At 39.0% G+C, this 15,233-nt stretch overlaps 1 protein-coding gene across 1 annotated transcript; it reads left to right on the top strand.

The window, feature by feature from the left end:
- Nucleotides 1–110: 110 nt before the first annotated feature.
- abhd16a (abhydrolase domain containing 16A, phospholipase) lies at nt 111–15,157 on the top strand. The gene is made up of 20 exons (XM_063485836.1): nt 111–245; nt 2,774–2,830; nt 2,935–3,001; nt 5,275–5,361; nt 5,635–5,720; nt 5,820–5,893; nt 6,068–6,175; nt 6,613–6,727; nt 6,810–6,911; nt 7,021–7,084; nt 7,198–7,247; nt 7,544–7,667; nt 8,122–8,226; nt 8,313–8,376; nt 8,550–8,606; nt 11,434–11,496; nt 11,598–11,674; nt 13,630–13,728; nt 13,828–13,874; nt 14,520–15,157. Exons 1-20 carry the CDS (start codon nt 144–146, stop codon nt 14,601–14,603), a joined length of 1,632 nt encoding a protein of 543 aa, XP_063341906.1. The 5' UTR covers nt 111–143; the 3' UTR covers nt 14,604–15,157.
- Nucleotides 15,158–15,233: the final 76 nt, after the last annotated feature.

Genomic DNA, 15,233 nt, shown 5'->3' with positions numbered 1-15,233 from the left:
TTTTAATTAATATGTATACTAAACTTTTAAATAAAGACTTTGGGTGTAATTCTTGCCTTCATTTCTAAACAAGAAATTCTTGAGAGCGCTTCGGGTTTGAGGTTTTGGTGGCTACGGGCTTCCGTAGTTCTCGTAGTGGAAGAATGGCCGTCTGGATGTGGCTTCGCTGTGTTTTAGGGCCTCATCTTCAACGAATTCATCGTTCCCCGGACCAGTCTCGACCTGACGGGAGATCGGGAAGGAGGGTACGGATGTGTACAGTATTTTGCATGATTTTTAAAGCAGCCGAGTGTGAAAGATTGAGCAATAATTAATCCTTTCGCTTCCATTTAGCTGCAGCCGCGGCCCGGAAGTGTCAGGTGTTTGTTATTGAAACCCTGCATTGCAATGACATTTTAGAAATGAATGAAAAGACAAGGACGCAACGCTTTCCTTGGTCTCGTTGTGTTTTGTTTCGTCGTCTAAGGAGCGGTCATTTAAATTCAATCTATCTTTAATGATGTCAAACCGCTTCTGCTAACGCTAGCCAGGAGCCGAGGAGAACCCAGGAGGAACGAAACAGAAAACAAATAAATTGAATAAAAATATTAAACTCAAACAGGGACAATTTAAAGGCATAAAAACTGTAAAAAGGAATTTGGAAAGACAGAATTGTAGAATACATTCTGTCTTCAAATTATAATGCTAACAGCTAAGCTAACGTTTGCTAACTTGTATGAAATTAACGATAGATCGAATAAGATAAGAGTGAGCCGAAGGAAATTACACCACAACCACAAAAGAATTAATTAAAAGTAACCCTAGAAATTAAATGAGAGCTGGAGATCTAAAGAATTCGACGCTCAGCATCAAATACATACACTTCTACATAGACTTACACACTTTATTAGTTACACCTTGGTAGTATCGAGTTGGGCCCTGTTTTGCTTTAGTTCTTCGTGGTACAGATTCCACAAGGTGCTGGAAACATTCCTCAAGGATTTTGGTTCATATTGTTATGACAGCTTCACGCAGTTGCTGCAAGTTTGTCAGCCTTACATGCATTATGTGAATCCCATTTCACCACATCTCAAAGGTTTTGGTTGAGCTCTGGTAACAGTGGTAGGTCGTTTGAGTGCGGCGAGCTCATTGCCATATTTAAGAAACCAAACTGATAAGATCTGAGTTCTGTGATATGGTGACTGCTGGAAGCAGCTATCGGAAGAAGGGTACACAGTGGCCATAAAGGGACTGACATGGTCAGCATCAATATTGGGGTAGGCTGTGGTTTTTAAATAAGGCTTAGTTAGTCGCCCAAAGTATACCAAGAAAATATCCCGCACACTCGAGCCGGTGCAATTTGTAGCCTCCTTTTCTATTCTTAGCTGATAAGAGTGGCACCTGGTGTGGTCTAAAGCAGCTGTAGGCCATGTGTGTCAAGATTCAAGATGTGAAAAAGATTCAAATTCAGCAGATGGTCTTTACTTTGTTTACATGCCTTAATAGTTCTACCTGCAGTTGCACCTAATAAAGTGGCCATTTTACTATATGTGGTGATGATTAAAAGGAAGAGGGAAAAGATCAATAAGAACAGATGTGCAAAAACAAAGCAGTGAATAATATATCCAGTATATGTATGAATATGTACAGATGTTGACGTTCATGAGTACAACTGTGTGTTCACCTGTCACACAAGTGTGCAGTTTTATAGAGCTAATTCTTCCTGTCAGCAGAGGTGAATGAGTGTGTTGGAAATGTGAACGCAGATTGATACTAATGCCATTATCAATTTTGCCTTTAAGTCAGACTAAAGCAGTTGATTAGCTTTTTGATTCCAGATCAATTTTATCTTTGAGTCTGAATATGATCTGTAAATTGAGTTAAACGAGAGATGTGCAGATTAAGATGTGCGGAAGGTCCACAGTGACATAAATTTGATGTCACTGTTTTCCAACTGTCAGAAAAACATGTTGTCATTGATACGATTCCTGAGGGCTAGACAATTTGGAACCAGCACTCGGTTTCCATACTTTGTTGTATAATGTGCTTCATTGTCTGTGTGTAATGAATCACAGACAGAATAGGATGTTTTGTCTTTTATGGGGAGAAATCTGTTCATTGACCACCTTCATCTCACTGTCTGAAATGTGTTCAGCTTTTTCCTAATGATTGTTTCAGCCTTGTGAATGACTTTATTGATCCTGTTGGCATTTCTTGGATCAACACTGCTTCACCAGTAGACCTGACTGCTTGAAGATCTCTAGTTGCATACATTGACTGAGCTGAGCTTCCACAGATGATCCTGGTTCCATATATTTCTGCCTACATAAGTAATTCCAACATTTAGCCTCTGCACTCAAACTTTAAAAAGCAATCAGCAGCTTTGCAAACAGCTATAATAAGAAAGGTAGATAAATAACAAAGATGCTGCCTGCAGATTCTGTGTGCTGTGAAGAAGATTATTAAAGTAAGTGCTCAGCAGGTATTTGTGCGTAATGTTAATGTTCAAATTTGACCATTATCTTCTCAGTCTTGTTTACATTTAGTAGCAGTTGATTCCTGCTACACCACTTCATAAAGTTATCCACCAGTTCCCCAACCACCACCACCACCACAAAGTCATCAGAAAGCCTCTGCAGGCGGCATGATTCAGAGCTGTAATAGAAATTTTAGGTGTACAGATTGAACACGCATAACTCAGAACTTTTCTCTTTCTATTAATAACTTCATTTTACGTAACATGAGGGAAACTCATGATGCATGATATGATCAGTATTTCCTTCTCTTTTGCCAGGGATGGAACTACCAACCTAGGGGTCTGGAAAGACACACTGACAGCATTCTTGGCTGGGTCAGTATTATATTGTAATGAACTGTATAGAAAGAAGTAGGTGGAGTTAAACAGAAGTAGATTAAATTAATGATTAGTGATTTGTTTATGATTTCTTCCTCCAGGCTTCAGCACTATGGTCTCTGTCCTACTACAGCTCTCCTCTTCTTCTTTGCTATCTTTACAGGAAAGGTAGGCTGATTCATGAATTGTGTGACTACAGCTGAAATTATTAGAAATGTTAGTCAGTGTGTTGATTATCTGGTTAACTGGAATTTAGTCAGCAGCCATTTTTATAAGTGATTAATGGAGGAAGTGTCCAGTGGGAAGGTTATTTTTGTAAATTTAAAATTATTTCAGGCATTTGAAGCCACTGCCTCAGGGTGTGGGAATGTTTAATAGACATTTTCACTATTGTTTGATGTTTAAAAGACCTGAGTTAATCTATACATTTGAGTAAGTAATTGCTAAATGAATTGATAATAAAAGTAATTGTTATTTGTGCCAGATATGTTGATGCTCCAACAAGTTGCAGTTAAAAATGAGTCTCACGACGCCAGATGATAATTTAGTGAATATATTATAATACATTGATTGTGATGATAATAATAATAATAATAATGTTATTTTGCTGGCTCTGAAAAAAAAAGTGAAGCAAGTAGTTTTTGTTTGATGCACAGTAAAAATAGCTTTGAGCATCAGTTTGATTATTTAATGTGGGAGTTTTTCGTTGTTCTGGTTTTTTCTACATTACGTGTGTGTTTTTTTTTTAAAAAATAGATTCATATAATTATACCAGTCTCTTTGTCCAATTCTGCTCCTTTGTACTCTCAGTGAAAAATGGCAAATTAAAAAAGAAGCACTGAAGCCATTTTCTCATTCTTTGTACTTCTAAAATGTGAGCTTCATGGGTTTAGTGGATGTCGTTCTCAAAAGCTTTAGGACAATAACGTTTTAGGACCATTTTGGTGTTTTGTTTTTTTTTATAATTTGAAACTGTGACTGAAGGCAGAATACATGGTAATTAATCTAGTGTAAAGACATTATAGATATTATAATGGTAAAGTGGTTATGAGTACAAATGTGAACATTCTAATTATTCTCTTAAAGAAATATGAGGCTTCAAAACAGGTGCATAACCTGAGAGAGAGTGAGCTGCCTATTTTTATTTTCTGTATAAGAACTATAACTGAATGCATATACAAAGCGAAAAAAAAAACAATTTATTAGATGCAAAATAATTATTTTGATAATTTAATGAATAATATAAAATGTTATAGTTTTCCCCAAACTGCATAAGTTACAAAAGCTTCTCCCAGTGAAACAATTGACAATAAAGTGCTCTGCTACTAGAAAGAGGTAAAAGTAATTAACAGAAAACTATTGTAAGTTGCTCCTTTATGTGAAATATTTTAACTTGCCAAACAAAAGTCAGTTCAGTGAATTTACAAAATTTCTGGAACAGAGATGAGAAGACTGATCACTTAAATTTGTTGGATGCTTATTACTAAGAATAGATGTTCAGTCAGTGAGATTATTTACACTTTGATCTGGTGACAAACTAAAGTGATTTCTACCTCTCTTGTTATTAGGCTATGGGGCAAAGCAAGATCTGGAGACACTGAAAAACATTTAATACACCTAAGGTTTCAGAGATCTAATGTGTAGCTGTCATATTAAAAAATAAACTGGAGCACTGAGAGTGCACTGAGAAATAAAATAAATATTAACTAAAGTTAATATATTGATTTTACCCTTCTGTCCTCAAATCATAAGATTAATGATTTTTCTAAAGCTTTGCTTGATTAGATGCAATAACAGTGTTTACCATCTATGATATCCAACAAAATGCAAAATGAAGAAATGTGGTCACAAAAAATTACCAAAAAGGCGTTAATTTCAGATTTTTAGGGTTTTTTCAGATGCATTTATGGGTTCATGTGTATCTCAAAGAATATTCAAGTTTTTACTTGTAATTTAAGATTTGTTTTTTATTCACTTGATATTTTCTTTTAGGTTTTACTACAGAATATTACCTCCTTCTCACTGCTATTTTTTTTTTTCATTAATTTGCTTAGAATGGTTTCAAATAATCATCATCATAATTTCCACTTAGACACATGTGGCCATATTTCTCTTTCTGCTGAGAAAGGGGGGGAAAAACTACCATTAGGAGATTAGGAGATGTACTTAGGAACTGCTCTTCGCATACATGTGGGAATAATATAAAGCTAATCAACTGAAACACCCAGTAAGACTGTGCATCAAGAAATTAATTGCTTGAGGTTGTGTGTTACTCCTTAGTGTAAAGTGCTTATGATATTGATTTATGCACATGGTTGTAGGGTAGCTGTCAGCTTGTGAATCTTTTTATCAGTGCTTGTTAATGAGCCTCGAGTCTGGCAGACAGATGAAGGGGTACACTATGATTGTGTTTGCATCACTGTTACTTTGTCTGTCTTTAGGCTTCATCTGCAGCAGTAAACTGGTTCCTGTGAGTCAGTATGTGGGAACTGTTCTTGTGTGTCTTCTTGGAGTGGCCTGTCTTAGAGGTGAGGCTGCTGATTTGAACTCGCTGGGAGACGATGAGTAATTCAGTTCATTCATCTTTCGAGATCAAAACCAATGCTGTGTATGCTGCATGCCAATAAGATTTTATTACCATTGAGACAGTTGAACAAGGTCTACACCCACGAGGCATATTAAACGTACCCTTGAGGGTTTGCAGTAAAATGTGTTTTGTGTCTCACATGGACTTTGCTATAACTCCATCTGTCTTTGCTTTCCCCCCTGCCTCCATTCGCTCGTTCCATTTATCGCCAAAGGGTGGGGGAGATTTAGGAACACTGATTATGTTCAGTTTATCACAATTCTTGAGGAAACCAAGAAGAATCACAGCCCAGCAAACAAGGTGAGATCATAGCAGCTGAACTCAGAAGCTCAACATTAATACTGTTTTGAGAATTAAGAGAGATAAATGACTAAGACATATTTTCTGCTTTCCTTCCAGAAAAAACTGAGATGCTATGACTTTGACTTCTCACACTGGCCTTTGGATTTCAGCTGGACAGAAGTCAGCAGTCCGTAAGTTTGTCTAATCTGTAGTGAACCTGAGGTCGCTGCTTTTCTCTTCTCTGCTTATTTTAAATATATGAATTCAGAGCACTGGGAAGTACACTGGATGAATACAGCTACTGAATGTCAAATGCTTTGTGGCTCACTTGATTCATTGTAAGCCTTTGACAACTTGTCCGACAGAAAGCTGTCCAAGGCTGGCGTTTCTCTGCTGAGGCCAGAGCCCAGATTAAGAGGAGCAGCAGACAGTGTCCTCCACTCTGTCCGCACTTTACCATGCCACATCATCAGGTAAATGCAGAGTTTGTGTTACATCTCTTTTCCACCTACATGGTGTCTGTGCTGGTACTGATGCAGGCTTGCCTGTTGAGATCCATTTCTGCATGTTTAAGAATGGATTATTAAACATCATAGCAAGTGGAAATTTGTGTAATTTCCATGGGCACATCGGGTGCAGCCTCTGGCAATAATTGATGAATTTTGTGTGGAAGACTCTCCCATAAAAAAATAATCTTTTGGGGTGGAAATGCCTGGACCCAGCACCACATCTGTGGAAAAGGGGTAACACTGATCAATGATTTGTTAATCGCAACGCACCAATGGAGCACAAACTCTTAACCTTAGTACTAGGCATCCTATTCCATCCCCTTCAACCCTTTTTTCTCTGAAAATATTTTTTAGCCTGTTAGCAGTTATGCCACAGTGTCATTATCTGTCTTTGTCTGCAGTTTTGTCATTGCCCACACGTTTGGGAGGAGGATGCTGTACCCTGGCTCTGTGGGTTTACTGCAGAAAGCCATGAGACCAATGCTGCAGCAGGGTCAGGCTAAATTAATAGAAGAGGTGGGAAAGAAGCATATTTGGTTTCTCATATAGAGTATAATAAATGCACATACTCAATCATTTTTGTCCCACTCTGTCACAGTTTGACGGCCAAAGAAACAAGCTGGTGGCCTGCGACGGTAATGAGATTGACACAATGTTTGTGGATCGAAGGAGAGATGGGGGACAGAATGGCCAGACTCTGGTAAATGTCTGCAGTGATTTGTTATTTTATGCCTTGGGCTTGTTCCAGGGTCCGACAAAATTGCTGTCACGTTGGTCACGTTACAGCTGGTTCTCTAATTCTGCCACAGGTCATCTGCTGTGAGGGGAACGCGGGCTTTTATGAGGTGGGCTGCATGAATACGCCGCTGGAGGGTAAGGAATGCTTTACTTTCCAAGAGCTGAAATATTTTGTAGTGACATTTAAATTTCGTGCAGTGGGAAATTGTCGCAGTTATAGTTCAGTATTGTGCTGCTGTACACTGTAGGTGGCTACTCTGTACTGGGCTGGAATCACCCTGGCTTTGGAGGCAGCACGGTAAGCAGTGTTGGTAGATTTTTTTTATCATAAAATAGGTCTACAATGTATGTGCTGCATACTGTACTCCTGTGTGCTTCAGTTAGAACAAATAAACAGCTCAGTGGAAAATACCAGTATGTGGAAATTCTGGTTTTAGCCAGGGAGTATTGTTCAAGAGGAACGTGTACACTCCCATTAAAGATAAAATCATGTGGGAAGTTACTTAAAGTGTTATTGTTTATGTGTAGGTTGAGCCTGTTAATTTAGTTATGCATGATGGGTGGGGTTTTTTTTAACTTGTATTTTCCTTTCAGGGAGTGCCGTTTCCCCAGAATGAGGCCAACGCCATGGATGTGGTGATCCAGTTTGCAGTACACAAACTGGGATTCAGCCTCAGCGACATTGTTATATATGCCTGGTCCATTGGAGGATTCACAGGTTCTCAAAGACAAGAACAACACATGCTTATTTATTTTTATTTTTTTCCAGTTTGTTGTGCTAAAACAAAATAATTTAATTCTAACCTTGAATACCCACAGGTAAAAACGTAGCACCCACACAGAGCTTCAGGATACTGTAGAGTAATCTTAATTTCACCTGTTTATTCTGACCATGTCAACAAACATGCTAATGTTTCAGCCGCGTGGCCTTCGTCAGAGCATGGCTGGAATAAATCGGTAAAATTAAAATTAGTCAACCTTATCCCGAGGCTTTGTGTGTGTGCGGCACCGTTTTTAGCTTTTGGGTATTCAGCTTAAGTACAGTACATGATCAGCACTTTAATGTTAAGTGTGAATTATGATATGTAGTCCTTCCTCGGGCTTATGCTTATCCCTTGTCTGTGTTTTCTTCTTCTTTTTTTGTTCCTCTGTCTCTTTATTTCCCTTTTTAGCCAGCTGGGCAGTGATGTCATACCCAGAGATCCAGTCATTAGTGTTGGATGCCTCCTTTGATGACCTCCTGCCTCTGGCCCTCAAGGTCATGCCTGACAGCTGGAGTGAGTCCTAGATGTTAAAGATCTCAAACTCTATGTAGCAACTTTTTGTAGAAGTCAGTAACTTGACTTTATTTGGTCTCTTTCAGGGCCGTTAGTACAACACACAGTTAGGCAATACATGAACCTCAACAACGCTGCGCAGGTTCTCAAGTGAGTGGGACAGTCTGATTGCAGTGACACTAATCGTGAAAAGTCAAACTCTGAATCACTGAATGTTATGTAATACAGCCGCTAACAATAGCAAAACTAGATTTTTTTTTTTGTGGATTGCTCACAGTTGTGTGGTTGATGATTAACACAAGCGCATGCAACTCTTTGTGCAGATACCAGGGACCAGTCCTGCTGATCAGGAGAACCAGAGATGAGATCATCACCACAACGTAAGTCCACACATGTCATGAAATTTATAAAGTCCTTCAAATGGCTCAGCATGGCAGGTTTGCTTTTTACTGCCCAGCCCACTGCAAAAATGTCCACACATGATGCAGTCAGACCACAGAAAGTTCAGTGATTGCTGGTGACATGAAGTGGGCAGGTTTTCTCACCACTGGGGTGAGCAATTAAAGCAACTACCAATGAGAATGAAGGGTATTGTTGGTTGACATGAGATATGGTTACCTAGGTAACCAGAGCCTGGAATATCTGGTAATTGCATCAACCACCAATGCGTGACAAACAAAACATTTCCGGTGTGTACTTTCCTAAGCAGGGACTTTTTTAGGGGAAGCTGGTTTTAGAGAAGGAGAAAGAAAGCGCTAAATGACATCTCAAATTAAAAATGCTCCAAGATGAAGGAGATGGGGCATGTCTAGTTACCCAATATCAGTTTCCCAAAACCTGGGAGATAGTTGTTGACCTGGACACACTGACACACACAAGTATCTATAACATATAATTATTAGGTACACTGAATTATCACCCTTAGTATACCCTTACTTCATCCATAGAATTTGCTGCAGAGGTGTGCATTAGCATAGTCCCATAATCTTCCCAGGAGTGAACATAAATATTCATCCTGGGCATGCTCTATGCTCAGGGACACTACAAGAAACCTACAGAGATACTACAGCTCGGACTCGTAACATTTAACTTGCTGAGACCTGTAAAGTTGAGTACAATTAGAAGAAGACTGAACAAGTGTGGCTTGTTTGGAAAGGTTTGGCGGGAGAAAACCTCCCAGATGCCTGCAAAGTTGCATCTGAACAAACAACAAGACTTCTGGAACAATATCCTTTAGACAGACGAGACCAAAGTGGAGATTGGTGAAAACCAAACACGGCATATTAGCACAAACACCTCATACCAACTGTCAAGCACAGGGGTGAAGGGGCTGCTTTGATCTTGTTTTGCAGCCACAGAACCTTTTTGCCTTGCAGTCATTGAGTTGTAACTCCTGTGTTTTCCAAAGTATTCAAGAGTCAAATGTGAGGCCATCTGTTCTTCAGCTAAACATGGCTGAAATTGGGTTTGATCTGAAGCACAGCAGCAAATCTACAGAAGGATGGTTGAAAAAGAAAATAATCAAGGTGCTGCAACTGTCCAAAGTCCAGATCTCAATCTGATTGAAACGCTGTGGCAAAAACGTTAAAAGAGCTGTGCACAAACAAACACCCACAAACTTCAATGAACTGAAGCAAAGCTGTAAAGAAGAGTGGGCCAAAATTCCTCCACAACGATTTGAGAGGCTGATAAAGTCATGCAGAAAATAATTAAAAGAAACAAATAAAAAGCTCAGGCTCCAGACTGCTTTAAATACAGCTTCGGGTTTTTTTTCTACTCTTAGGTCTGTATAATAGCAGTGACAGTGGATTCTGGTAATGTGGCTGTCTCAGGCACACAGCTCTGGCTGTGAGTAGACCCCCACGTAACCCTCCTATTTAAGCTTCACGGTTGTGAGGGACAGTCATTCAGAAGAAAGTTGATTAATGTGGATTAGATTGTAAGTAATATAAAAAAGATTTTAACACTTGTGTACCAAGCAAACAGTTGTTTATTTCCACAGCACTTCCATAATGTAGTTGACAAAAGCAAACTCTCACAATACAGAGAGAAGTAGAAAGTTCACCCTCAGTCACAAATTGACATATTTCTTGGATAAGCAGTAACCAGAACTTCTTACTTCCTTTGGTTCAGTTCATTAAAGTTATGAGATAGCTGTATTGTAGATTTCTCTTGAAACTCCAGGGAACATGAATGCCAAGGTGAGCTTTTGACTCAAACTGCAGAAAATATTCAGTGCAGCGATATTTGATTTGAAGCCCTTGCACCGGGTGTTTAAGTTCAGTTTGCCTTGTAACCACTACAGGGAAAGTGAAAGGAAAGTCGGTGTTTGTTACTTACAGCATTAAAAATCTGATTAAAAGTCAGTATTTATCTGATGATGATAACCGTCTGGATTTTTCATAAGTTCCTGTGCTTTTAGTCCAAACTATTTCCAGTAATAACATCCTGTAGTCATGATTTCAGTTAAGGTTATCAACGTTTTGTGTCTGTGAATGGATTTGCTTGTTTCTATTTTTTTTTTTTTATTGTTAAGAAATATTATTTAAATGTGAATTTTGAAATGTGATGAAATTTGAAATGTGTTTGATTAAATATATGAATAATACAGCAGTCTGAGTGAAGACAGATTCAGATGGATTTAAAACACAAATTCTTACACAAAGTTGCTGCAGGATGGGAGTTTAACTTCAAAAATCATAAAGAGCACTCAGCAGTCTTGCTTTATATAGGAGTATAAGCAGAACACCACCAGTTGGCAACTAGCTGAGTGGAGTCTCCTGTTGCAAAGAGACCCATCGAAGGGTTGCGTTTATCAGCATGACCCTTTTCATATTGATTGCAATCTATTGGCACTCTGTCTGCAGATAAATTAGACAGCAGTTATTTGCAAACCTTTATAATCTGTCTGAGCATGATTGCGGTCAGTCTGAGTCGGATCATCGTTGTTTGGAGATAGGTTGCCTCCTGCAGGGTGACCTGTGTAGTTTCCTTGTGATTGTCCTGCAGTCAGTTGCACCAGGCACACCTATGTTTCCTCGCTGTGAGGAGAGGCTGCCGTCACATTTTTACTCTATTCACATTTTGTTGTTTCACATGTAGTTTTAAGTGTTTAGTTGATTAAAATACCCTTGTCAGACAGTTTTTGTTGGATTTTTTTTTTTTTTTTTAAAGTAATTAAACTTTGAGTTTTATTTTGCATTTCAGGGGTCCAGAGGACATCATGTCTAACAGAGGCAATGACCTCCTGCTCAAGCTGCTACAGTTCAGGTTGGTCTCTTAGCCTTCAATGTTCTCATTGTTCTCGCTGTTCAGTCAATTTGCACTTGAGTAACACACTTTTTAACTGGCGATATCATTTTTCTGGACAGGTATCCCAAAATAATGACAGATGAAGGGATCAGAGTAGTCAGACAATGGCTCGGAGCCTCCAGTCCATTAGAAGAAGGTACGTGGCACAGTAAAACGTGTTATTGTAAAGTCTGTTGACTCCTCCTTTTAAACATCTAAAAACTATAATTCACATTTCCTCTTCGTGATGGTTTCCTTGGACAGATCTTGTGTTCTTTTTCTGATTACTCAACAAATGATTCAGATTGTGTTGCTCTGGCTGAAAATCTTTACAGCACAGATCGTTTGCACATAATGCCTCAGGATATTACAGTAGACATTGTTGAAAATTTTACCCCAAGGTACAGAGTTACAGTGCACAACCTCGTGTTTGTAAAAACGATGATCATGCGCCTGTTTGCATTTCACCTTCAGAATTTGTACAATGCAGAAAACCTTTGTTTTGACTCTGAGGTCATTTAAATTAAATAGGTTTTTATTGTTTTATTCATTTTTATGGGTAAAACTTTTGGTAACTTTATGGCTTTGTCACATTTTGGCCAACTCTGCATGAAATTTTTACTGGATCCACCCAAAAACTAAAGTGATTAAGTTTTGAAAATTGATAACCTGATCTGGGTCCAGGGGAGATGCAGTACTGTTGTGAAATGGGAGAAAATTGGCCAGATTCTGCAATATAATCATAAATACATTAAGAACGAGTGAATTTATTGTAGAGGGAATTTCCAGCCTTGTGGTGGTTGGACTCGGACATCTACAGTTATGCCCTTAGGTATTTAAACAGTTTGTACACCTGACAGGAGGTTTTGAATCAAACAATCAAAAAAGCAGGCTTACCAAAAGTACTGTATCACCTGTTTTCAGATGCTTAGAAGTAATTGGACCAGTAGCTTACAGTTTCATGGCCTGGTGAGGCCTTTTCCCCCTTCTTATTAAGTGACGATTAAACCAATAAGAGCTGAAGTTATATTTGGTAGCTTTTTACTCTCAATGAGAAGACCAGAGAGATGTTTATGTAAGTGAAGGAAGACCATCATTAGGCAAAAACACAGACTTATCAGAGGGAACGTAAACTCTAGAAGTGGTCAAATAAACAATCTGATTCTTTCTTAAAAAGAAGGAATGCACTCACCAGAGGTAGGCAGATCATTGTGAAGATCTACAACCAAGAGGGGCCTTTGTGAATGTAAATACAGAGGGTTTACAATAAGGTGCAAACCACTGGTTACACACAAGAACTAGTAAGGACATGTGCATAGTCCTGAAATAAAAAGTATGAATGATGGGAAGAGTAAACCTATGGAGAAACAGAGAAACGGCTCATGATTTGAAGCATACCACGTTATCTATAAAACATGGTGGAGGGAATGTTATGACAGTGTAACTAGGTCACTGATGTTTGATGTTTTTGTGACTGCTGATAGAAATGGCAACATGAACTGGGACGTATACAGAGCTGCAGATTCAGCCAGATGCTGTTAAACCGATCAGGTAGCACTTCGCAGTGCAAAGGGATAATGACCAGAGTGTCTAAAGCTAAAGAAATTGGATGGCAGTCATTTGATCTCAACACAAATAGAGCATCATTTTCAATTTTTACATACAACTCACTGCAGCAAAGAGCCACAAATAAGCAGTAACTAAAGGTGGCTGCAATTATAGGCTTGGCAGAGCAAGGTAGGAAATACGGCATTTAGTGATGCCTATGGTATCTAGACGGGTACTAATTGAATGTAAAGGATTTCATTCACGTATTATACTTAAAATTATTATAATTTGTCATTTATTTTTGAGCGTCTGGAAATGGGAACAGCGTTTTAAAGTGGCTGTTATTCCTTAGCAGTAAATGCAATGTATTTTTAAAACAGCTTGAATTCAAGCTAAGTCTGCCCTTCACTCCCACAGAATCCAAGCTACAAAATTTGTGTAATTGTCCAAAAACATGTGGTCCTAACTGTATTCAAAGTGTAAATTTTGGCTATATTTAGGACACCAACTTGCTCGTAAATTTGTATTATTAACTGTATAATAACACCAGCTCTTTGTCTGCAGCGTCTGTGTACAGTGGCTATGAAGTGGATGACGACTGGTGCGTGTCTGTGCTGCAGTCCTATCAGGCAGACAGAGATGTTTCGTTTCCATGGAGTGTTGGTAAGCCCTGGGCTGCTTTCACATTTACAAGGCAAATAAACTCCCCACAAACATAAAGAGTGTTTTTAATACGGTCTGATGCACTGTTAATGTTACCAGGTGAAGATATGACTCTAGAGGGAAGGCGGCAGCTGGCTCTATTCTTGGTAAGGAAGTCATCCGCTGTTATCAGTGTGCTACATCTCCGCGAGCACAGTTATTCCCCTGTGTGGCTTAAAGGGCAGCCACTTGTTGTCTTTATCTGATCTCTCCAAGTTTGATTTTAATACATTCAAGTTCCTCCTCCTTTACGCTCAGCGTCTCATTTCCTTTTCTCAGTAAGCCCCATCTTCTCGTTTTAGGTCGGTTTACCTTCCCCCCTTCTATTGCATCCCCATTTTAAAAAAAAAGAAAAGGAAAAAAAAAAACAGATCACAGCTATTCAGACATCATTACCACTAAGGAACACTTTCCTGGTCGCCATAGTAACCAGCTCACCTGTGCTCTCAGGTTGACTGGTGTAATATATTTCACCGCGCTCAGCTTATTGAAGTCATTTAACATCAAACAAGAGGAGTGCCATCAATTACAGCTAATGCTATGCTTTTCCTCCCCTGGTAATGCCTTCTAAATTAGGCTTTATTCACCTCCTGTGTAAACCCTTAAGAGATGGGAGAGATTTGTAAGGCACTGAGCCAGATAGACCAAACCTAATATAATCAAGTTCTGCACTTTTTGTTCATTGCCCTCCCACACCTCTCATTCCACATTCCTCCTCCATCCCTGCTGTCTTTTTCTCTCTCTCTCTCAAGGCACGGAAGTACATGCGAAACTTCGAAGCAACACACTGCACTCCTCTCCCCGCCATCGAGTTCCACCCGCCCTGGAGACTGTAAAAAAGGAGGGAAAAAAGCCCACTGATGGATGGATGGATGAGGGCAAAGAAACAACAGGACTCGTATGGCCGGTGGTCAGAGTTTGTTCCTGGCACAGCGTGAATGTACTGCTGTGATTTTGTTCTAGGATTTTTCTAAGACGAGTTGTTGCGTATAGTTTTGCCATGATGGCATCTAGAAATATCTGGTCTACTATTTATGCCCCCTCAGACAAATCCCTGTAAATTATAACATGTTTTATTTTAGTTTTTGTAATGAGTTCTACTTTTCAGTGTTTCTCCTTGAAAAAGAAAAGAAAGATGCATTTTAAATAAATGCACAAGCCATTACTCACTCCTTCCAGTCTCCCCCTCTTTGGCTGTATTTCTAAAGCAGCTGTAAGTAGAAATATGTTATAAGTGGATTAAAAAAAATTCCTAATATTGTCAGGCCAGAAGAATTTAAGTCTTTAAAAATGCAGCCGAAGCCTTTCAGGTTCATTTCCTTTCTGTGGGCCCCGTCTTTCTGAACAAAGCTGTATCCTAAAATGATGCTCTTAAATGTTCTATTAAATATGCCGAATGAAAATTTGACAAGGGATTTGATTCTTTTGTTCATTATTTGATACGACTGCTCAACACTTTACAGATT

This window comes from Pelmatolapia mariae, linkage group LG10_11 (assembly GCF_036321145.2).
Source record: "Pelmatolapia mariae isolate MD_Pm_ZW linkage group LG10_11, Pm_UMD_F_2, whole genome shotgun sequence".
Taxonomy (NCBI): Eukaryota; Metazoa; Chordata; class Actinopteri; order Cichliformes; family Cichlidae; genus Pelmatolapia; species Pelmatolapia mariae.
Note: the sequence above shows the minus strand (reverse complement) of the source record. Positions and strands in the feature narration are given on the sequence as shown.